This window comes from Cotesia glomerata, linkage group LG10, assembly GCF_020080835.1.
Source record: "Cotesia glomerata isolate CgM1 linkage group LG10, MPM_Cglom_v2.3, whole genome shotgun sequence".
NCBI lineage: Eukaryota > Metazoa > Arthropoda > Insecta > Hymenoptera > Braconidae > Cotesia > Cotesia glomerata.
The window spans coordinates 9,011,788-9,033,755 of record NC_058167.1 but is presented as its reverse complement, the minus strand read 5'-3'; the positions used below and the strand labels follow the sequence as shown (position 1 = coordinate 9,033,755).

The window sequence follows — 21,968 nt, the reverse complement described above, 5'->3', positions numbered from 1 at the left end:
CAGCACCTGACAGTTCTATTTTTTTATAATAACAATAGTAATGATTTATAAGAAGAACGTTTATAATTGCAGTTTTCAAATCTATACGATAGAAAAGTCATAGGGGAAAGAAACTTATATATATTTGTGAAGTTGCCAGATGAAAAAATTATAAATTATACGTATTTATATGTTTATTTTTCTTTATAAACATAACAGGTAATGAGTGTTTTGTTGTCAAAATTAAAAAAAAAATTTTTAATTTAATCCAATAAATAAATAATTATAATAATTATAATTTTTCTAATAATTATTAAAAAATTTTGATTCATTTGTTGAATCTAAGATAAATAATTTAAAATAAAATTTTTCTTGATATAAAAAGTGTTTTATAAAATATTAAAAATCATCAATTATATTCTTGCCTAATTGTTGAATTATTTTTCTTTTGTTTCAGTGATGGACGAATAACTGAGGTTATTTATTAGTTTGAATATTTTTTTTTGTGTTAAAAAAATTGACTTATCAAAAATAAATGAATAAAATGCCTGGAGAGGAAATTATTTGTTTGTCTTCAGATGAACAAGAATCTTCAGAAGATTTACCAATGGTATGTATTATTTAATTATTTATAAATAATTTATTCATTTGTTTTTATACTAACTTGATTGTTTTAGAAAAATTTAGTAGACTGTGACTCATCGCCGTCAAAGACAAAAATATCACCGACGGTGCATTCAATAAAACGGGAAAAATTGGGAGGTAAAAGGAAAGTAACAGTTGATGAAGAGACACCGTTAAAGAAAGTTAAGTTTGACTTGTCGAAAGATAAGATTGAGTCGAAAAAAAAATCAAAAGATAAATTAATTGATGAAACTTGTGTCGCATCAACTTCGACTGGCTCGAAGAGTAAAAGGTTAAGTACATATTCATCAGCTTCTGCGACAAGCGAGAACAATCATCGTAGAGTAAAACCTTCACTAGTTGTAAAGACAAAGGAACCAGTGAACGTCGAAAACAAGCATGAAAATGTATTCGCAATGTTCATTAGTCAGTGTCTGAGTCGTGAACGTACCCCGGATATGCACAAAATTGTAGAGAAGCTCAAGCGCAAGTACGAGCAGCTGGATCCTGATTACGCTGCCTCTGAGGCGTTTGCTGATTTGCTGAATGACAAGCGGAATATTTTGATGCTTCAAGAAGACTCTTTTTACATACATATCAAAGAGGTCTTGGATGTGATGAAGGTCAGGAAGGCTAACTCAAAAAATAGCAAGCCAGAGCCTGAAGTTGCTGATGATGACTTGGAGGCTGAGCGAGAAATATGCTTCAAGCGGGAAAAGCAGATCAAAAAAATAGAGAAAGCGATGGAGTTGGTGCAGAAGAGGATAAAGAAACTCGAAGAAGCAGAGGTTGACTGGGACGACGAAGACAATTCGACTTACTTGATTTTGGAGAGATACAGGAAGCGCATGGTTGAACTGTACAATGCATGGTGTAAATTTACTGATAACCATGAGGACGCAGGGAGATCTTACCTTCGTCCTAAACACATTAAACTTACTGAGATTCCAGAAGTTGATAAAACTATTAATAGTTTTGTTAATTCGAGGCTAAAGAAACAAAATTCTCTTTCTAATCAGATTGTTAAGCATGATTTCTTTCCTGATTATCATGATATTTTAAAGTTGATTCATACTTATAATGAGAAAAATAATTTGGTTATGACTAAACAAGCTGAACATGATAAAGGTAATTATTATTATTATTTTTTTTTTTTTCATGGCAAAAATTAATCAATTTTTTTTTATTAAAAAAATTGATGAATTTTTTTTTATTAAAAATATTAATAATTTTTTTTTACTACAAAAATTAATAAATTTTTTTTTTTAATAATTTTCAGCTAAAAAAGCATTTGTAAAATTAGGTGAGTACTTAAAAAAAGAACGTCAACAGGATTATTATGATACATTTTCAATGTGGTATGAAAATCATGAGGATCCAGCTCAAAATAATACTGATTTGCTGTCTAAATTGCAAGAGAATCGTGAAAAAGGTGATAAAAAATTAAACGAAGTCTTTGACGAATATACAAGAAAGCAGGAAGAACTTAGTGCTAATGGTAAGCAGCCAGACTTAAATGAGACTGATGACGAGGACAGTGACAATGATGATGATGATGAAGAAGAGGAAGATGAAGGAGATGATGAGAGACACGTTAGCGATGCTCCAGTTGTTGACGTAAACTCAGACTCTGATGCAACCGACGACCCAGAGGCTGACGTAGAAGAAAATGATCTTCAGAGTAACAAAGTGGAAATTAAAGAGAAAAAATTAGAGGAAGAAGAGTTGGAGATAATAGAACCTGCGGGGACTTCTGAGTTAATAAAGACTAACGGTAGTAAGGTAATTGAGGAAAATTTAGCGAGTACATCGAAGCAAGCATCTTCATCCATTTCTGATAATTTAAATGATAATTCAAAAGGTTGGTGATGTTGATAAAATTATTGATGATAAATTTTAATTAATATATGTTTGAATAAGATTAAAAACAGCTATTTTATTTAATGAGAAATTACTGTATGCAATGTACTAATTTTGTAGTGAGTAATACTGACGACAGCGACCACTGTGATGAAGCTGACGACAAGCCAGTGTTGAAGTTGCGGTCATTTGCTAAGCCTCCCTGCTTCTGGGCCAACTCTCAAGAAATTAAGGATTCTGATTCTGACGAGCCAACTGTAAAAAATAATAATGTCCAAAATGATACGTCTATTGAAATAATCGAGCTTGATTCAACAGAAGGAAACTCGCCGGTCTCAAAAAATGTTCAGCCTGTACTAAATTTACCCGGAGGAAAAGCTTTGAAAAGAATAGTGCCGGTTTCTGCTGCTAATTTCTGTCGAATTAATACTGGCTCTATTATATCAACTCCGATCGCCACTTCAACGCCAAATCCAAGTCGGGTTGCTAATCCAAGTCGGATTGTTAATCCAAGTTGGGCTATTCGTAGCAATCCTTCTTCAGGACTTTCGAGAAGAACCTCAACGCAGGTTCATCAGACTCAATCTTTGAATACTGCCAATGCTAGTGGCGGTCATCGCGTGGAGCCTAAACAGCCTGTTATCTATGGACAGAATAATAATAATAATAATAATAATAATAATAATAATAATAATAATAACAATAATAATTTAGTAAGACGTCAAAATTGTGCCACAAGCGCTACAGTGTCAAATGGACGTCCTGTAGTTACCAACACTGAAACCGGCAAGAACTATATAAATGTTAACAATTTACGATTAGCTAATCCTAATTATAATTATAGTAATAATAATAATAATAATAATAATAATAATAACAATGGCACTAGAAATAGACAGCCAAATTTACCGAATAATAATAACAATAATGGTAACATAAGACCAGGTCGAGTTATAAATCCAATGGCGGCACAATCAAATGCTCAGTGGCCAACTAAAAATTTTGATCATTCTAATAAACCACCACGATCAAATGGACACATGTCGTGATAAATAAGTGATAAATAATAAATTAAAATTATTTGTTTTGTCGTTTTTTCTCATCAAGATATTGTATGGTATCAATTATTTTTTTTTATAATTTAATAAGAAAATATAAAATTGTCAATTCTAAAAATATAAAATATAGAGAATAATATATTTATATATTTGATACTATCTTGCTGGTTATGAAATTATATTATTTATAATTATCTTCATTAATGAGTAATTGGGATCACGTAAATTTTCGACGATGTCAAAGTGGTCGATCATTTCTCTCAGTAGAACAAACTCAACTTGATCCACAAACTCAATAAGCCTCTGGAATAAAATGTTATTAATTATGACTTTCTTCCTTTGTTAATTTAAAGTATTTTAATAAATAATTATCTTTTATTACTTTTGAATAATTTTTTGATTCTTGAATAAACACCGGCGAGTCCTTTTCACCGACTGTTACAATAACTTTTATGTTGTTGATTGCTTCGGATTTACTCATGTCTAGTTGATTGAAGCTCAAATTTTTTACTTCATCACTGAAATTAATTTTTTTTTTAATTTTATTCTTTATTAGTTACCAGAATAATTACTTACTCAGTTAGTTTTAAAGCTTCATTGTAACTAGTGGTCAATAAAGGCTCGAGACTGTAAATACCGGCGATTAAAATAAGACCTTTTATTAAGTGTAATTGCTTGGACTGTTTTAGTGTCGTCAACCACTCACGGTCGTACAATAGTGAAGCTGATAAATGAGCTCCAGCGCTATGTCCAGCTATCCAAACGTCCTTACAACCCATTTTACGACATACTTTTAATAATTCTTCTATTCCGCTTCTTACTTCTGTTACTAAATTGCTCAAAGTCACTGAAAAAATTACAATTTTTCAGATTTGGCTCTATAATTATGATTATGTAATTATAGTAATTACCTTGCGGGCATAAATTGTATCCTAAGTTGAATACTTTTATTCCTTTGGATACTAATGGCTTAATATGAAACCCAGCAAGCTCTTTACTTGCTTCCTGCCAGTATCCACCGTGAATAAAAATTAAAACTCGCGCATCTGAAAATAAAATACAGCACCAAAAATTATTGAAGATTTTTTTTATTAATTTTACTGAAAAAAAAAAAAAAAATTAATAAAATAATACTGAAATCAGAAGACATCTGATAATTTTTAATTTTGTTTAAAAAATAAATTGTTGCTGAAACAAATTTTTTTTTTTTTTAAATCAATTTTTTTTTTTTTTTAAATTATGTATTGAAAAAAATTATAAAAATTGTCAGATGCTTACTAATTTTTCAGTATAAATAAATAATAAAAAAATAAAATAAAATAAAATAAAACCATCGGGTAAGTTGGTCCCATAGTAGTCATACTTCATACGTTCAGTGGGTCCATAAGATACGTCCAACTTGCAGGGTATAGAATTTCTAGCATCGATCGTCGCTGAAATAAGGTTTCATTAAAAAGCAACCTCAATAATTTTACCTTTAATAAAATTTATTCCATGAAATAAAAATAAAATTTAATTTAGCAAATCCTATTGATTAATTTTTTCAACAAATAAATTATGACAAAAAAATATTAGAATTTTTAAAAATTAATAATGCAATAAAAAAATTTATGATTTAATTTAATATTTTAATTTTATTTTCCAAAAAATTATTTTTAAAAAATTGCATTTTTAATTTTTTTTAATTTTTACATGTAAATTTTTTTTTCTCTTTTTTTTGGAATAATTTATTTAAAAAAAAAAAAAAAATTATTCAATCAGCAAATATCTGCTAAATTAATTTTCACAAAAATTTTACCTTGCGTAGAAATTTTCAAAAACTCCTCATACCCTTCAGTGTAATTTTTGCTCCACGCGCTCGGGTTGTACAATTTCTGATGCTAGACAATAAACATATTGGTCAGTAAATAATTGAAATTTTAATGATAATAATAATAATGATAATAATAATTGATCAGTAAAAATAGACAATGTAAGTTTAATCTAGTTTACTTACCAGATCAATAGACATAGTTGATCAATAATTATACTTTTAATATTTAAAATGACAATATGTATTTATGGTCTGGGAGAACTCAAGCCAGATACTGAGAAGTTATTTTTTATACCAGTCCAAGAATGTCGTTATGCAAGTACTGCAAGTACTTGTAGGAGGGCAAGTAATGGTTTATACTCTAGTGAGATAATTTTTTTTAAATTTTATATCGCGGCCTTTTTTTAGTTGTTTTACTTGAGGAAAAAGAAGAAAACTGTCTTGCCAGCGGGATTAAATATTTAATGTGTGTTTTTATTAGGTTGAGCGGGAAAGATGGCTGTCATGTATACATATATATTGTTTTATCACAAACACAAAAAATAAGTTGTTTATTTGGCAACGACATACCGAAAATATTTTGAGGTAATTTTTGGAGCATGACAATATATGCTTTAAATAAAATTATAAGTGAGAAGAAATAAAGTAGCGACACTTGTTTGTTTATTAATTATTTACAATTATTAAAACGCCGAGGTAAAAAATATATTTTTTTTATTTACTTAATTTTTGGTTATGACGACCTTGAAAGGTATTTTTCCAAACCCAAGTAAGTATTTGTTTATTTAATTAATATATTTAAATTAAAAGACATCTAACAATTTTTTTAATTTTTATAAGAATTAAATTATCATAAAAAATTTTTAAGAAAAAAATTCATCTAAAAATTTAAAAAAAAAAAAAAAATTAAAAGTTAAATTTTTAATAACATTAAAGTATGAAAATTAAATTAGCCGACATTTGAAAATTTTTAGAATTCTTTTATTGAAAAAAATTTTGACATTTAGAAAATTTAAAAAAATTATTTTTTTTCTTATAATTTTTTATGATTTAAACATATGATATCATTAAAATTAGCAGTCACTTAATAATTTATTTAATAAATAAATTTGTCCCAAAAAATTTTTTAAATTTCTACATATCAATTTTTTTTCTAAATTAATTTTTACAAATTTTTTTAATAGATTTATTTGAAGTAAAAACAAATTTCAGATGTCAGCTGATTTTAGAATAATTATATATTAACAATTATTTTATTAACTTAAAATTTTTGGTTGTAGAGCCGCCGAGAAAAAAAAATTTTCTTTATGAAAATGTCAAAAGTTTGCGGCAAATGGAGAAATACAACACTAAGGAAGATGAAGTTGATAAATCGAGGCCTAAAACTGGCCCGAGAATGAGCAATAAGTACCAACATGTCGCACCGAGAGTATACTCTAGTATCCGCGGCTCCAGCGCAGTGTCATCGAAGAGCGACAAGAGCAAAGTGAACAAGGCTCTGAGTCGCAAGTCTAGCGCTCCAAGTCTCGTCAAGACTGGAGACAACAAATCATGTGATTCTATAAATTCTAATCTGTGCAACAGTAGTAATAAATTAAAATCCAGAGAGTACAAATCTCAATGTAATTTAAGTTCTAATTTGGTGAACGGGGTCAGTAATTTGGACATTAATCGCGAGGTTGATAAAAAAGAGTCTCGTAGTCAGGGTATTCAAACATTAGATGCCAATGATTTAGACAGTTTGTACTCCGAAGGTGTAATTAGGTCTGTAAATATTTTGTTAAAAATCCGTCAGAATTTTTTATAACAATTAAATTATAATTTTAAAAATTTAGCAAAAAAATTCTATATGAAAAATTTAAAAAAATTAAAAATGAATTTTTTAAAATATATCTTTTATAAAAATTGATTGATTGTAAAAATTTATTTTTATGGAATTTTTGCAGATATCCGTCAAGTAGAAGCAGAGAAACTGAAGAAGATAAATCACTGTCTAAAGAAGATGTCAATCTGAATCTAGACTTGGGTAGAGATCCTTCACCTGCTAGATCCTTAAATAGCAAACAAATAGATTCAACTTCGCCTTCTCCGGAAAAAGATAAAGACTTTGTTAAAATGAACAAAGAAAAAATAACTGTGGCTGCGAGATTGGCTGCTCAGTTGAATAATGGTATTGTACCGCCTAATTATCGCAAAGGAGTTGTTCCCAAGTAATTATTGTAGCAATTATAATAATAATATTATTGATTATTATTGTTAAGTTTTTAATTGTTAAAAATATTTTTATCTAAGGTACATACTTGAAAGAAAAGAAGAGCAGCAATTAAAAATTGAGCAAGCTAAATTAGAAGCAGCTAATTCTGATTGTCCAGCTGGTCATATTCCATTACCTGATAATGAACGTAAAGAAACTTTACGTTTATTAAAAAAAAGTATGAATATTTTTTAAAGATCTAATTAAAAAATTCTTTTTTTAATTAAATTTTTTTTTTTTATAGATTATCAGGAATTTGTTAATGAATTAAATAAAATGCCAATACGGTCAGACACGCTGCGCTGCCAGAAGAAAAAAATGGAGATTGAAAAACAATTAAACAAATTAGAAGAAGGAATTAAAATATTCTCGCGTCCTAAAGTATTTGTTAAAACAGACGCTTAATTAAGACTTGAAATAATATTAATAATTTAAATAAAACATTCCAAGTGCTTTAAATATACAAATAAAAATATAAAATCACTGAGTGCCTACTAATAATATTAATTAATTTATATAAATAAATTATGTATTTACGAATAATGTAAATAATTGTACTATAGTATGAAGCTTAAAAAACAATGTCAACTAGTCTGATGTACAATTAAACGTAAAGACTTTTGTCAAGTACAAAATAAACACTAAGTATTTTTTTTCAATAAATTTATTATTTTATTTAACTTCCTACTGTTTAAAAAATAATTAACAATTAATTATAACTAGTGTGGAGTGTTTTAAAAATTTTTGTCACGATAGAAGAGGCTTTAGTGATTTGTCAATTATGTGTAAAAATAAATCTTGGTCAAATTTAAGCTGTTCATGCTTGAAATAAATTTCTTCTTGGTCAAACCATTCATCAATGTTAAAATCTTTAAAAAAAACTTTTATTTCTCTTTGTGCTGAGTCTGGAGAATCTGAAAGTTTAAATAAAATTTTTTAATTTATTTTATTCACAAATATAAATTGAAAAATAAATCACCTGATCCGTGGGTGGCGTTCCTGGTGTCAGAGAGTCCAAACCTGCCGCGAATTGACTCTGGAGCTAAATATTGAGCCTGGTAGACCTTCGTAGGGCCCATCAGTTCTCTCCACCTTACAATAGCATTGTCTCGTGCTAGAATGTGAATATCTGAAGGTCCACTGCTCATAAAAGTCACCAGGCGATTGTAGAAAAATTTATCCTTGTGGTCCTGGTAAAAAAAACTCGCCTCGCTGAAGGTGATTTTAGTCCGACGAGACCTGACTATTTTGAAATCATTGTCGAGTATCAGCTGTCGTATTTTCTGTTAAGAATTTTATGAAAATTAAGTTAGCCGACATCTAAAAAATTTTAAAATTTTTTTATTTAAAAAATTATTACAAAAAAATAAGAAAAAAAAATTTCCATTTGTAAAAAACTTGAAAAACTTTGAGTGCAATTTTTAAAAAATATTTTTTTTTCGTCCAATCTAATAAACAAAAAAAAATTAGCAACGTCGGCTAACTTGAGTATTATAAGAATTTTAAATTTAATTGAGTTAAATAATTATATTAAAGTTAGCTGACAACTGTCAATTTTTTTATTTTATAAAAGATTTATTACAATAAGAATAATTTTTTATAATTTTCACATGTGGAATTTTTTTTATTGTTATAAAATTATAGAAAAAATTTCTAATGTCTATCCACAGTCATAGTTAAATATCATACTGAAATTGAGAGACATCTGATGATTTTTAGAAATTTATTGACTAATAAATTATAGCAAAAAAAATGTATTTAAAAAATTCTAAGTATATATAAAAAAAAAAGCTGCTAATGTAATTTTTCATAAATAATTTTCTATATTTAGTTTATAATTTAAAAAAATATCAAGTTTCTGTAAATTTCATCAAATTAATTTTTAGGTTAAACTCACCTGAAGCGCGAACGGATTTTTTATGACGTGAGGCTTCAAAATAGCGAGAGTCAACTGCAATGGATTATTTGATCTCATTCTTCAAGATTTTTTTTATTAAAATTATGACTTGTCAGGTGTTGATGAATAATTGTTTATATATGTTTTGAAGCTTTGTAATTATCCAGTGACAGAATTATTTATTCTCACCTGGTCATGTTTATCAGATTTTATTATAAATCAGGCCGCGTATTTTTGAATTATTCAAATGTTTGCTCTCAAAATATCCAATAAGAAAATGGACCTCCCCACTTTCTTCTCCTGACCCCTTCTATACAATTTTCAGGAATTTGCGGGTCCATTTTGTTGCAATTTACTTAGCATGATAGAGGCGCTGCGTGTGGTGTGTGATAATTTTTAATAAACTGCATGGAAAATTATTTTGAGTAATTTTATTTTTACAATTGAAAGTAAAATAAATTTTGGACCGAAATAAAATATAATTTTAAAATAAGAAAACATAAAGGATTATTGTGGAAGATTTAAATCATTAAATTTTTTGGTGCTGTGCTGTTATTAGATCAAAGCAGGTGATCATAAAATTGATTTCGAAATTCTGTGCTGGGGGTCATTTGTGTATTACAAAAATTAATGATACTGAAGTTTTCATAATTCATTTACGCCGCTTAGCCTCGCTTTGATAATGTTTCATGGAAAAACTATCGATGTCGTCTTCAGACATGGTTTTGGCATAAACAGTGAATTAACCTCTTTGCATGAAGCAATAGAAATAGTATATTACATACCTAGGCCAGTAAAATAAGAAAAGTCTCAGATCACATGTAAATTGTTGGCCGAGGCGAAGCCGAGGTTGACAAATATGTGATCTGAGGCTTTCTTATTTTCTGGCCAAGGTGTGTATACCATTTTTCTGCTCTACGTAGCCGGAATGTGGCAACTTTGTTTAGCGCAGCGGCCAGAAAGTTGCCACTTTCCGGCCGGAGGGCAGAAAATAATAATGAATCAATGGTTCTTTTTTTGTTGAAAAATGGGGTTGATATCAAAATTTTAGATAAAAGTGGCCATAGTATTTTATATTTCGCTTTATCATGCGGTGTGTCATCTCTGATCATCTGGGAAAACCTCGTAAAATATGGAGCAAATGTCAATGCATTAGATGAATATACACGGCGTTCAAAAAGTTCTTTACTTCATCTGGCAGCCGATCACCGGAAAACTGGAATGTCAGGCATCATTAAACTTTTAATCAAACATGGTGCTAACCCGAGTAAAAGCAGAATTCCGCCGCACCACCGCCGCAACACCGCTGCACGGCTTTTTAAGCGCCGCACCACCGCTGTACTACAGCCGTGACAATTTTGGTTATTTTACAAGTGCCGTATCACCGCCGCACCAGCGCCGTGACAAGTAAATAAATTTCTATTCGCCGCACCACCGCTGCACCACCGCCGCACCACAGCTGTGACGCGCCCGGGTAAAAATAAAATTATTAATTTTTACGAAAAAATAATAAATTTCGTTCGACCGCCGCACCACCGCCGCACCATACCACTGTTTGATGGTATATACATTGAAATAATATATTCGTTGATCATTCAAATAGCTTAACTAAATTTTTTAAGTTAAGTATGGCTTGCAGTGCAGTTGGCAATGTTCGAGACTTCCATGCAGACGATCCAGGTTCGAATCCCATCACAGTTCAATTTTTAAAATTCTTTCAGAGTATTTCGATAGGCGTACCGCTTCTTTGCAACCCGAGGACGAAATTAAAAATCTACATCAACAATACGACTAAAAAAATCAATAATTTCGCGGTGCTTTGGCCTGATTTAAAAAAAAATTTTTTTATTTAATATTAGGCATTCGATTAAAAGGAGGTTGATCAATAGGTCTTACATAAAGATTTCTAGTCGCATTATTTATTAATTAATTATTGCGTGATAAATTAATTATGATACCATTTTTTGTGAAATTGTAGGTATGATTTAGCATTGGTGCGGCGGTGGTGCAGCGGTAGTACGGCGATGCTAGGGGAAGTAAATTTTTAGCGTGCGGCGTAATAGTCCGCCAAACGGCGGTCATGCAGCGGTGGTGCGGCGGTCGAACGAAATTTATTATTTTTCCGTAAAAAATAATAATTTCATTTTTACTCGGGAACGTCGATGCTGTTGACGCTACTGGCACTACACCGATATTTTACTTTATCAAAGATAAATTCGCTAGAACAGTCAATTTTTCATATATTTATATATATTTATTTATATATTATATATTCATATATTTATATTCGCTAGAACATCAATTTTTCATATATTTATATATATTATATATATATATATATATTTATATATAAAAAATATATCAAAATGCATGTGGGTACTCAAATGAAAAGTCTCGATGAGTGTAATGTTGAAGTGAGCTTATATCTTTAAAAATGTAGATAGTTAAGAAAATATAGGGCATCTTAACAAATATCTTGTAAACTATTGACATTTTTAAAAATATAAGCTCATCCCGATGTTACACTCATCAAAACCTTTCATTTGAGTACCCACATCAATTTTTCATTTATTTATATTTATTAGATATATATGTAAATATAAAAAATATATCAAAATGCATGTGGGTACTCAAATGAAGGCTCTTGATGAGTGTACCATCAGGATGAGCTTATATCTTTAAAAATGTCAATAATTAAGAAAGTACAGTGCAGTTTAACAAAAGTTATTATTTAATTAAGCAAAATTTTAATTATTTATATGTCAAAAGTCATGGTAATCACATAGTGACTGCAAGATTAGTAGTTCATAAAAATAAAAGCAGTAAAACTTACATATCAATTCGTGGTTGAGCTGAAGCCGGAATCTGAGGAGCTGGCTGGGTCCTTTCAAGACTCATCAGATACGAAACATACTCAGCAGAGCCTGGCTGAAGCCCCTGAGTATCAGTAACCGTACGATTCATTATATCTAGAGCTTTCTTGAAGTTTTCCTTGATAACAGGCTCGGCTAGAAGCTTGTCATTGAACATCTTCTTCCAACCAAGGTACCACTGGGTGATCTGGTCGTAATTCGGCGAATGATTGAGCCAAGCTGCCAGAACATGAAGCCATTTAGGAAAGAAACACTTGTTCAGCAGTCCAGCCATCGTATGAACTGGCAGCAAGCCCACCCAGTCGTAGACCCAGTTCCAGTTGTCCAGATGCTGAGATAGCGGGTTGATAATAAACTCAGACATTGTGCGGTCTAGTTTAGGTAGGATGTTCTTGATGAGAAAAGCCTCCATGTCACCTTTGGGAAATACCTGGGACCAAGGCTCCAACATAAGTCTCGCGGTTCTGTCTAACGGATGCCAGCTTTCCAGCGCAGAGCCGAGTTTCCGCCTGATAGTCGGGTAAATCTCAGTATTCATATTATCTCCTAATAAAGGCAGCCAAGGATGGATCCACTTGTGAATGGGGATTATGTCAGATTTTGGATCCCACTTGGTCGCCTCATCAGTAAGTTTCTGCAGGACTGTCATTGCCAGGCCGTCCATGATGAATTTAGGAATTAAGGGCATCCAGTTCTCAAAGAGCTCAATCAACGGGTCTGGCTGTCGACAAGCCCACTGTTCAATAGCTCTGCGAACCGGAGACATCCAGGCATTCCAAATCAGCTGATCGTACGGCGTGGTTGATGTTCTAGCTTCTATTAGGTTATTCCCAATGCTCAGGATGTCTTTTCACGGCCTCACCGAGTCTAGGTGATGCATTGGTTCCGCTAGAGGGTACCACCTCGCCATCGAGCTTGCTAATTTCGGAGTAACGAGACTGCTGGCCAGCTCTCCGAGCTCGTACGTCTTGTAGTCGTTGTAATACTGGTCCTGTAGTTTTCTGAACGCTTCAGCAGTCTCATCGAGACTCATGTCATTGTTATTGACCATATCAGATTGTCAATAATTTTAACTACAGTGTCAAGAGTGTTGATCAGCTGGTCATGCTGCTCGATAACTTTCTCCATGTTCTTCTGTTCAGCTTCAAGAGCAACCACTCTGTCACTTAGATGCCGAGTTTTTCTGTCATTTTGGATTATATTTTGCTTGCACATGTCGACGATCAAGTTCAAATTATGCTGGAGTTCTGGAAGCGCGAAATTAGTCAGAGATTTTTTGTCGAATTCAGCAGCAGAATCATCAGGCCGGTGCTGACTGGCTATGGCGTGGTACCCACTGAGTACCCTCTGTTCTGGACCTATCATGTCGATGACTTTGACGCGACTCATGTCGCTGGTGGAAGTCTTGACATTCGGCCTGAGCTTCCCATCCTCGAGAACTTGATCGACGCTTCTGTACGAGTACTTGGTCTTCTTCTTCGCAACTCTATCAGTCTTGCGCCACTGCAACAGCTTGGCTATGAACTCCTTGGTCTTCTCTACCTCCTCGTCTTTTTTTTCCTGCGGAACTTTGGCCAGCTTCTCAGGACCGTAGGCACCAATCGCACCACGTCCGCGCCTTACTTGAGCTTCTACGGGTGCGCTTATACCCTGAAGGGATTTTCCCAAACCTTCACCTGGCTCGAAACCCATCTGGAAAAGCAGCGTCACCGATGGACGGTGTGGCTTAATGTATATAGAATAAGCGAAAGGGAATTTAGTATAGACCGGATAGCTCAAATGGTAGAGTAGCCGACATGTCTTCGGAAGGTTCTGGGTTCGAATCCCAGTCCGAGCTATCTAATAATTTTTTCTCGCATATTCTATAAACTCACATTAAGATGATCCTCTCCACATTCCTTTCTCAATCCTTTCCTACCAATATCCTGTTACGTGAATGTAGAACGCTTCACGTAATAATTACCGTAACTCCTATTCTTTCCCGCTTCACAGCATTATTTATATTTGTAAAAAAATTGTGGCGTATTAAACCACACCGTCGCTCCGATTCCCTTGGTGTGCACTTCCCAGTTTCCAACTCCAGTTCGCATCAAAGAGGGATTCACTGTGATGGCCGCGAGGGTGCTTCTTCTTTCTCGGAATCACTCGAGGTGTTTGACACATCCTGGTCCTCGTCATCTTCGTCATCATTCTTTTCTTTCTCCTTTTTTTTGTTTTTATCTTTGGACTTTTCCGCTTGCTGAATTCCACCAGCTACGAAACTAACCGAGGCTGTGTAATTCTTAAGTCCTTTTAGGTAGATTTCGTAGAAATCTATCTATTGCATTGGTCCTTGTGTCGGAATTCACACGGAATTTTGTCATTTTATCTCTTATGTAGTCGAGTAAAGCTTAAAATTAGCATTGGTTCAAAAGTTTATATATATATGTAATATAACGTGGCTTGTGGACACGATAGCGCCTACAATTCTTAACAGATTTAGATAAAACTCGGTACACACATTCTTTGAGTAATTACCTTGAACAAGTTCGAAGACGAGCACAATCGATTAATTAGTTTAGAAATGGCGGCCTTTTAAAATTAGTTTAGAAATGGCGGCCTATCAAAATAGTAAAAATCACGTTTTTGGACACTTCATTGATGTATAACTTCTGATTGAACAGAGATAGCTAATTTTTAAAAAATGCATGTGATAGCTCATAAAATTACCTTTAATTTGACGCATATAACATTGACATTTTGACCATTTTTAGTTATTTTATCAAAGTTAAGAGTGCAACTGAACCATTTTCAGGCAATGTGTAGTACAACCGACTTATGAATGTTATTCTATCGAGAATTCTTAAGAGATCCTAACGAAATTTAGTATATAGATCCCTTGAACAATTAGCTTGCATGAGCCCTAAAATGAGCGAAATTCGTCAATAAGTTTAGAAATGGTAGCACCTCAAAATTATCAAAATAGTGAAAATCACGTTTTCGGTGACTTCATTGTTGTATAACTTTCGATTGAAAAGAGATTACTAATTTTTGATAAATTCATGTGAAAGCTCATAAAATCGCCTTCAATTTGACGTTTATAACATTGACATTTTGACCATTTTTAGTTATTTTTTCAAATTTAAGAGTGCAATTGAACCATTTTTAGGCAATGTGTAGTATAACCGACTTATGTACGTCATTTTATCAAGAATTTCATACAGTGAAATCTACCTTCCATTTCGGGTGTGGCCGAATGGCGTTTTTTTTTAAATCCTCTTGGAGCAGCTCTTGATAGGACTTCTTCTTCTTCGCTGTCATCTGCCCACATTCCTAAAATTATATGATTTATTAATTTACGTAATTAAAAATTATAAATACACTTTTAATAAATTATTTTTTTTGTCAGTAATACTTATATTTTTTTAAGTAATTAATAATAAATAAATAGAATTGCATACCAAGCATCTGTTGCTCTTTTGTGAATTTTCTCCTGGGCCGATTGGTGTGAAATTCATTCTCATCATCAGACATTTTTATTTATTTGTGGCAAAACAATTAATTTATGTAAACTTGGAGAACGTTAACAGACATTTTAAAATTAATGTTGATGATAAGTTGTGTTTTGAGCAAACTGACCTACTGACCGTCTCTAAAATGTAAATATTGTGATCGTCCCAAAATTGATTATAGTAAATTTATTTTCTTTTAATTCGCCCGTTGGAACGCGCTAGGGCGTTCAACTGGGTCGCAGTAAAATAGTCAGATTGACAACATTGCGAATTAATAAATTACTAGAACTTAGAAAGTAAATATAAAATATAATTTAAAATAAATAATTTGATAAATTTTAAATTTCCGAAAAATATAAATTTGAATAAAGAAAAAACTAAAGCTATATTAATAGAATCTTTCAAAGTCACAAAGTCTCAATAAATTAAAAAATATAACAACGAAAATTTTTACGCCAAAATGAATGAACAGACGAACACTCATTTAGCCGAAAAATGTGAATATATAGTTATTTGGATGAGTAATTTTCGACCGAATCATTATTCATATGGATGAGTATTCGGATGAATATACGTCGAAACGAACTTTTTTCGAAATTAAATTAATTTTAACTCTTGAGGAATATAAGATTTATGTTTACCTATATTCGATAGCTCGGTGTTTTATAATTTACAAAATTGTTTTTCGGCTAGTATTCTATTTAAATTAATGTATTTTATAAACTTTGAATGTAGCGGAATTCTTAATTTTCTAAAGTTTTGATAATTCGGAATGCTTTCGATCTGACTGGTTGACCGCAACCCGTTCAACTCGCGGTAAATAGATAAAGGCGGAAGAGTAGATTAAAATTTGAATAATATATATATACCTAAGCGCCCAAGCGGCACAAATTTTTTTTTGTTAATATTTTCTTGAATTTAAGTTGACGATTATTAATTCTTCAACTTCTTATTGAGTGAAATCTGTTAAAAAGTCAACATTTTTTTTTGTGACGCTTGGGCGGCACAAAAATTTTTTTGCCCAGGTTTGATTGTGATTTAATTGTTATAAAATTTTTAAAATATTTCTAATGTCTGTCAACTTCAATGTTATGAAAAATTAATTAATTTTTTTTCTTGTTTTGTTTTTCTCTTCTTTTAAATTAAAAAAAATTTTTTTAATTTCTTCTCTTTAAAGATGCTATTTACTGTGTAAAATCATTATTACTAAACATTCTACATATGAAAATATAACATATTGTTATAAATTGCCGAGGGCGTTTCTTAACAAATAAATAAAATAAATTTTTCATTTTAGAAAAAAATTAAGCAATATTTCTTTTTAATATAATTTTATTATTATTTAATATTATACATCAGTGAAGTATAAAATTTAATATTATGTTAATAAAAACATTGCTGATAAGTCCATTTCGGATAAACGCGTTTGAATAAGTTCATCAAAACTGTATCTTGCGATTTCAACTGGCCATCAAACACGCATTTCATATGCCCATGAGTACCTAAAAAATTTAAATAATTATTAATACTCAATCAAAATTAAACTTTATAAAGTTCATTTTTTTCTTACCTAAAGGTTCCTTAATGTGACCACGACGGCCATGCTTGGTGCGTAGCTTAACTGGTTTGAACCAATCAATGTCCTCACGGTTGTAGAACATGAATCTAATAGATGCAGATCTCTTGAAGACTTTGAAAGGATGCCCACTTAAAATCACACGCTTTATTACTAATCTGTCTGGATTTGCCGATAAAACACTTCCGGTAGCAACAAGTTTCTAAAAAAAAAGTTCTTAATATTAAGCAGAGTCCAAATATTTAAATAAATAATTTAAAAAATTGTATATTTACAGGCATTTCATTATTCTTTTGCTGAAAGCATAAAACTGGACTGGGTGGAAACACGATTGGAGCGTACATGCTCGCAACAGCTGTCTCTCCTGGTTGGAAGAATCTCAAATACTGAAATAAAATGATCATAATTGTTATTTATAATAAATAAATAAAATTTGTAAGGAATGTCATAATTAATTATAAAGCAAACCTTATGTTTAGGTGTGTAAGTATGTTCACTGAAAATCGGTGCAGTGATAAATCTTCTGAACCCACATTGGAAGATAAGTTTATCTTTAGAAGCAATTGGCTCAGAATTAGGATCTGGAGTTCTTTTTAATACGACATTCAACAGAGACATTTTTTGTTCGTGAGATAGTAAGCCAAACAAAATCAAGTGTTTTTTCTGTCTGATATGTTCTTCGTACACTTCTTTTGGTACATCTTTTACATGGATTGTGATGTAAGGTCCAGGCTGAAAAATTTAAGTATAATTTATTATTATTATTAAACTATAATCAATTATTCAGATCAAAATTAGAATTTCTGCCGATTGCATTAAAGAGAGGTGATGTCAAGAATGACTATCTGCGTTCACCAAGAAATAATTCGGCTATCTATGAAAATTCTTTCCTGATTCATGGCATAAAAATTTGGAATTCATTACCGGGTAATATCACAGTAATTGAAAAACTTTGAAAATTTCAAACAAGTTTGTTTTAACTTCTTCTTGCAATCAATATAATTACCATTAATCTTGCAGTTTAACATGTTAGTTATTAATTAGTTATTAATTAATGTCTATCTCTAAAATTGTATTGCAAACACTGTATCAAATGTATACTTGTAAACTATTATCTTTATCTATTGTTGATGGTTCTGAAGGAGCTTAAAACTCCACGATCAAATAAAATCTATTATCTATCTATCTATTATTATTATTATTATGAGCTAGTTTTCTAATTATTTCCTTCTTTTCTTGTTAGGTTATAATAACTTATTATAACTTTATGTGCATTCTGATGATAAGAGACCAAATAATAAATATTTTCTCATTTAAAAATAATTTTCTATATAAATGTTATAAGTATCTTAATATCTAACTTTCTCACACACTCTGTAAAACTTTATGTATCTTTTTGCTGTTAAGGGACGTTGTCCTACAGTCAGTTAATAAATTACATTATTATTATTATAAATTACAAAAAAATATAATTTTCAACAAACCTCAACTCCAATAAGTTCTTCATTTTTCTTTAAAACAGTTTTAGTAGTCCTTTGGAAATTTTTAAACTGAAATATGCGAGCATAATCCGTCGGCAAATCTTCTTTAGGATCCCAGGGACTCGTACGGAATGACTCCAGTCCTCGGTACTTACAGAATCTTTCACGCGCAGGAATGTCCTGAGGAGTATCCATTTCATCAGGAAACTGTGCGTCTTCTTTAGCTTCTGTTAATTCAAAAAAATTTTAATTTAACAGACTGATGATCAAATCTAATGATATCAAATATTAATGGATTAAAAAATAAATTTTTTTACCTTTGAATCTAACCATGGCTTGTCTTTCTTCCATAATATCCAATTCTTCATCATACCTCTGTTCATCTAATGGAGCTTCAGACTCAGTTATGGTTTCATAATCGTCATCCAACTGGCTTTCCTCATCCGAGTCGCCCTTGTCGACTGCCATAGTTTCTTCATTCTCTCCGTTTTCATTATCATCACTGCCACTTTCGCCGTCAAACTCTTCATCGTCGATAATCCAAGCGGCTTGGTAGCTAGATGTACCTTTAAGCACTCGCTTAATATTTTTCTTCTCCATCCGCTCTCGTTTTGCTTCTTCCAGTTCTTCAGCAGTTGGCCAAGTTTGTTCAGCGTCCATTGGATCCGGCGTGTTTTCAGATTCTAAACTTTCCTGGAATAAAATAAAAATAATAAATAAATCTTCTTCTTCTATACTAATAAATGGAGAGCCGGTTTTTTGTCCGGTTATACTGCGAAAACTACTGAACCGATCGGAATAATACTTATACCATAAGATGCAGCGTGTTTCGGAGAAGGTTTTAGTATATGATATGCTGGTGATTACTTATCCGGAAGCTATATTTTTTTGATTTATAAATAATGAATTTTTATTGTAACTTAATTCATTCTATTCGATTGTCATTTGTTTAAAATAAATTTTTTAATTCTATTGGTTATGTTTATATACTAGGCAGATTTCTTCACTTATGAGACCTGCAATTTCTTTAACTGAAACTTTCAATGCTCATTACAAATTTTTTTTTTTCATATCAATTATTATTAATTTTTTTAAGAAAGACACGGGAGTGTTATAATGATTGCACATTGAAAGTTACAATGAATATTAGCTAGAATAATCACATGGATAAAAGGTGCATGCCAATTCAATAAAATTGGGAATCTGTGCAAGTCAAAACAATACTCTAATTAAATTTCAAGTCTAGATTTAAAAATTCAATTCTTTAAAGCGCCCAGCGGAGCGGGCGAGTAACAGCTAGTAAATAAATAAATGAATAAATACAAAATAAATAAATAAATTACTTGTAATGCAGGATCAGCACGTTCCAAAACAGTGACTTCTTGATTAATATTCGTGCCATTTGATTTTTCAGAATAAGGATCAGAAGTCAGCGAATCAATTTGAGACATCTGAAAGTCTCCTACTCCAATTATGTGTACCAAACCATTAACTGAAAGTGTTTTTCCTCTTAAATATCCTGTTACTTTTAATGTTCCCTTGTCATCAGTTTCCTAAATTAAAAATAAATAAATAATCAATCTTAACTAACTTAAAAAAATAATTTTTTTCTATTAAATAAAAAATACTTACAGGACAATAATCGAAACGTTCAGAAATAAAATGCGGTCGATTATTTCTGTAGAAAATACTCTGTTGTTCTTGTTCACTAACAACTCTCAATGCATTGTAAGCGTCAATAGAATTGTTTAAAGTTTGAGTTCTAACTTCAGGTAAGTATTTCTGGATTGATTTAATAATATTTTGTCGTACTTTCTTAGCTTTATTTTTCTGTAACAAAAATTTAATTATTAAATTATTTATTGCAAAATTAAAGGTATAAATTTCTATACTGAAGAAATTTTTAATTAAAAAAAAATACCGTAATAGAATTCTCATTTTGATCAGCAAATATGACCATGCTTGTTGGTAATTTCTGAGGAATACTAGTCTTCAATATCTGTTCACCCCAATCGTCGATATTATCTTTAATAACAAACAAAACCGTTGAAGCAACTTTCATCACGTCTAAGGTGTCGAATAAATTATCTTTACACGGGACTATAATCTCAAATTTCTTCTTAAGTTTCGTGAGACTGGAATAAATTTTATGATTAATTTATTTAATAACAATAAAATTTATTTAAATTTGATTTATCTTACCTAATGTGAGTAAAAGTTTCTTCATTAACAGCAGCCATATCGTCAGCAATATCTTCATCATTGCCCATTTCTTCATCAGCATTTTCATCATCATCAGTAGCCATTTTTTCAGAATTAGATTTCTTCTTAGGTTTTTTATTTTTACCCACATGATTTTCAGACTGCTTAAGAATTCTTAGAATATTATTCACTTCAATATTATCTTGCAGAGGAACAACAGCTATCAAAACTGGAGCCGATTCTTCCCCTCCGATTTTACGTTTTTCCATCAGAATTTCTTCTCGTTTTTTTAAACGATTCTGATTTGACTGGTTGCGACGCTGATCTTTTGTCATTATTAATTTATTTCGCTTAGTTAAAGTCTTTACATTGACCTTACCTGCAGAATTTTATCAATCATTAATAACAATATAAATAAAACAGAACAAAAATTTTTAAACACATGCAAGAAATTAAATTAAATTATTTTTTAAAAAATTAAAAATTTTAAATTAATTTTTTAAAATGTAATATTGAAAAAAAATAAATATAACCTTCTGAGGAACGTTTAATTTCACGTTTGCTCCGATGTTTACCAGTGTTATGGTTCTTGTGAGTTTTCTTCATTCTCGTCATTTTTATTATTGTTATTAATCAGTAATTAACATTCACAATAATTAACAAATTTCAATTATTGATAATAACTATCAATTGTAATAATTTGTTTTTGTATAAACCATGTGCTTACACTTGGAACTGGACACTTGAAATAAAAAGGTTATCAGTGAAGAAAAAAGTGACAGCGCCATCTGTTTAGAAAAAAAGCGCTTAAATTAAAAATCATTTTTATAATACTAAAGTTAGCCGACGTTTTTAATTTT

General features: G+C 31.0%; 5 protein-coding genes and 1 pseudogene across 6 annotated transcripts; 2 read left to right on the top strand and 4 right to left on the bottom strand.

The window, feature by feature from the left end:
• The first annotated feature begins 62 nt into the window (after window positions 1–62).
• Window positions 63–3,605, top strand: LOC123272688 (histone-lysine N-methyltransferase, H3 lysine-79 specific-like). The gene is made up of 5 exons (XM_044739650.1): window positions 63–198; window positions 437–589; window positions 657–1,731; window positions 1,883–2,464; window positions 2,584–3,605. The coding sequence occupies exons 2-5, from the start codon at window positions 515–517 to the stop codon at window positions 3,510–3,512; spliced, it is 2,661 nt and encodes an 886-aa protein (XP_044595585.1). The 5' UTR covers window positions 63–198; window positions 437–514; the 3' UTR covers window positions 3,513–3,605.
• A 47-nt stretch (window positions 3,606–3,652) lies between these two features.
• LOC123272691 (kynurenine formamidase) lies at window positions 3,653–5,678 on the bottom strand. Its single transcript, XM_044739654.1, has 7 exons — window positions 5,518–5,678; window positions 5,320–5,401; window positions 4,853–4,954; window positions 4,433–4,567; window positions 4,098–4,368; window positions 3,904–4,039; window positions 3,653–3,824 (listed from the first exon to the last, which is right to left on the bottom strand). The coding sequence occupies exons 1-7, from the start codon at window positions 5,530–5,532 to the stop codon at window positions 3,690–3,692; spliced, it is 876 nt and encodes a 291-aa protein (XP_044595589.1). The 5' UTR covers window positions 5,533–5,678; the 3' UTR covers window positions 3,653–3,689.
• Window positions 5,679–5,807: 129 nt separating this feature from the next.
• On the top strand, window positions 5,808–8,244 carry LOC123272690. Its single transcript, XM_044739653.1, has 5 exons — window positions 5,808–6,103; window positions 6,615–7,098; window positions 7,281–7,544; window positions 7,627–7,766; window positions 7,833–8,244. The coding sequence occupies exons 1-5, from the start codon at window positions 6,070–6,072 to the stop codon at window positions 7,991–7,993; spliced, it is 1,083 nt and encodes a 360-aa protein (XP_044595588.1). The 5' UTR covers window positions 5,808–6,069; the 3' UTR covers window positions 7,994–8,244.
• Window positions 8,245–8,260: 16 nt separating this feature from the next.
• LOC123272692 (nucleoside diphosphate kinase 6) lies at window positions 8,261–9,866 on the bottom strand. The gene is made up of 3 exons (XM_044739655.1): window positions 9,486–9,866; window positions 8,568–8,871; window positions 8,261–8,502 (listed from the first exon to the last, which is right to left on the bottom strand). Exons 1-3 carry the CDS (start codon window positions 9,561–9,563, stop codon window positions 8,336–8,338), a joined length of 549 nt encoding a protein of 182 aa, XP_044595590.1. The 5' UTR covers window positions 9,564–9,866; the 3' UTR covers window positions 8,261–8,335.
• Window positions 9,867–12,314: 2,448 nt separating this feature from the next.
• LOC123273399 lies at window positions 12,315–15,959 on the bottom strand (annotated as a pseudogene).
• A 1,208-nt stretch (window positions 15,960–17,167) lies between these two features.
• Window positions 17,168–21,821, bottom strand: LOC123272686 (pre-rRNA-processing protein TSR1 homolog). Of its 2 annotated transcripts, XM_044739636.1 has the most exons (12): window positions 21,642–21,821; window positions 21,109–21,487; window positions 20,828–21,041; window positions 20,539–20,736; window positions 20,250–20,459; window positions 19,224–19,599; window positions 18,910–19,133; window positions 17,894–18,157; window positions 17,701–17,811; window positions 17,420–17,627; window positions 17,222–17,351; window positions 17,168–17,191 (listed from the first exon to the last, which is right to left on the bottom strand). In XM_044739636.1, the coding sequence occupies exons 1-11, from the start codon at window positions 21,721–21,723 to the stop codon at window positions 17,233–17,235; spliced, it is 2,385 nt and encodes a 794-aa protein (XP_044595571.1). In that variant the 5' UTR covers window positions 21,724–21,821; the 3' UTR covers window positions 17,168–17,191; window positions 17,222–17,232. The 2 variants fall into 2 exon arrangements, with proteins under 2 accessions (XP_044595571.1, XP_044595570.1); XM_044739635.1 differs by having other exon boundaries at window positions 17,168–17,351.
• Between the last annotated feature and the right edge of the window lie 147 nt (window positions 21,822–21,968).

Coding starts and splice junctions, on each gene's coding strand:
- LOC123272688 (XM_044739650.1), top strand. CDS start 515: ATGAATAAAATGCCTGGAGAGGAAATTATTTGTTTGTCTTCAGATGAA. Junction 590..656: donor CTTCAGAAGATTTACCAATG/GTATGTATTATT, acceptor TGATTGTTTTAG/AAAAATTTAGTAGACTGTGA. Junction 2,465..2,583: donor TTTAAATGATAATTCAAAAG/GTTGGTGATGTT, acceptor CTAATTTTGTAG/TGAGTAATACTGACGACAGC.
- LOC123272691 (XM_044739654.1), bottom strand. Junction 4,040..4,097: donor GAAGCTTTAAAACTAACTGA/GTAAGTAATTAT, acceptor AATTAATTTCAG/TGATGAAGTAAAAAATTTGA. Junction 3,825..3,903: donor AATCAAAAAATTATTCAAAA/GTAATAAAAGAT, acceptor ATTTTATTCCAG/AGGCTTATTGAGTTTGTGGA.
- LOC123272690 (XM_044739653.1), top strand. CDS start 6,070: ATGACGACCTTGAAAGGTATTTTTCCAAACCCAA. Junction 6,104..6,614: donor AGGTATTTTTCCAAACCCAA/GTAAGTATTTGT, acceptor TTTTGGTTGTAG/AGCCGCCGAGAAAAAAAAAT. Junction 7,099..7,280: donor TACTCCGAAGGTGTAATTAG/GTCTGTAAATAT, acceptor GAATTTTTGCAG/ATATCCGTCAAGTAGAAGCA.
- LOC123272692 (XM_044739655.1), bottom strand. CDS start 9,563: ATGAGATCAAATAATCCATTGCAGTTGACTCTCGCTATTTTGAAGCCT. Junction 8,872..9,485: donor AAAATCCGTTCGCGCTTCAG/GTGAGTTTAACC, acceptor AATTCTTAACAG/AAAATACGACAGCTGATACT. Junction 8,503..8,567: donor GAACGCCACCCACGGATCAG/GTGATTTATTTT, acceptor TTAAACTTTCAG/ATTCTCCAGACTCAGCACAA.
- LOC123272686 (XM_044739635.1), bottom strand. CDS start 21,723: ATGACGAGAATGAAGAAAACTCACAAGAACCATAACACTGGTAAACAT. Junction 21,042..21,108: donor GAAACTTTTACTCACATTAG/GTAAGATAAATC, acceptor AATTTATTCCAG/TCTCACGAAACTTAAGAAGA. Junction 17,352..17,419: donor TCACATTAAGGAACCTTTAG/GTAAGAAAAAAA, acceptor TAAATTTTTTAG/GTACTCATGGGCATATGAAA.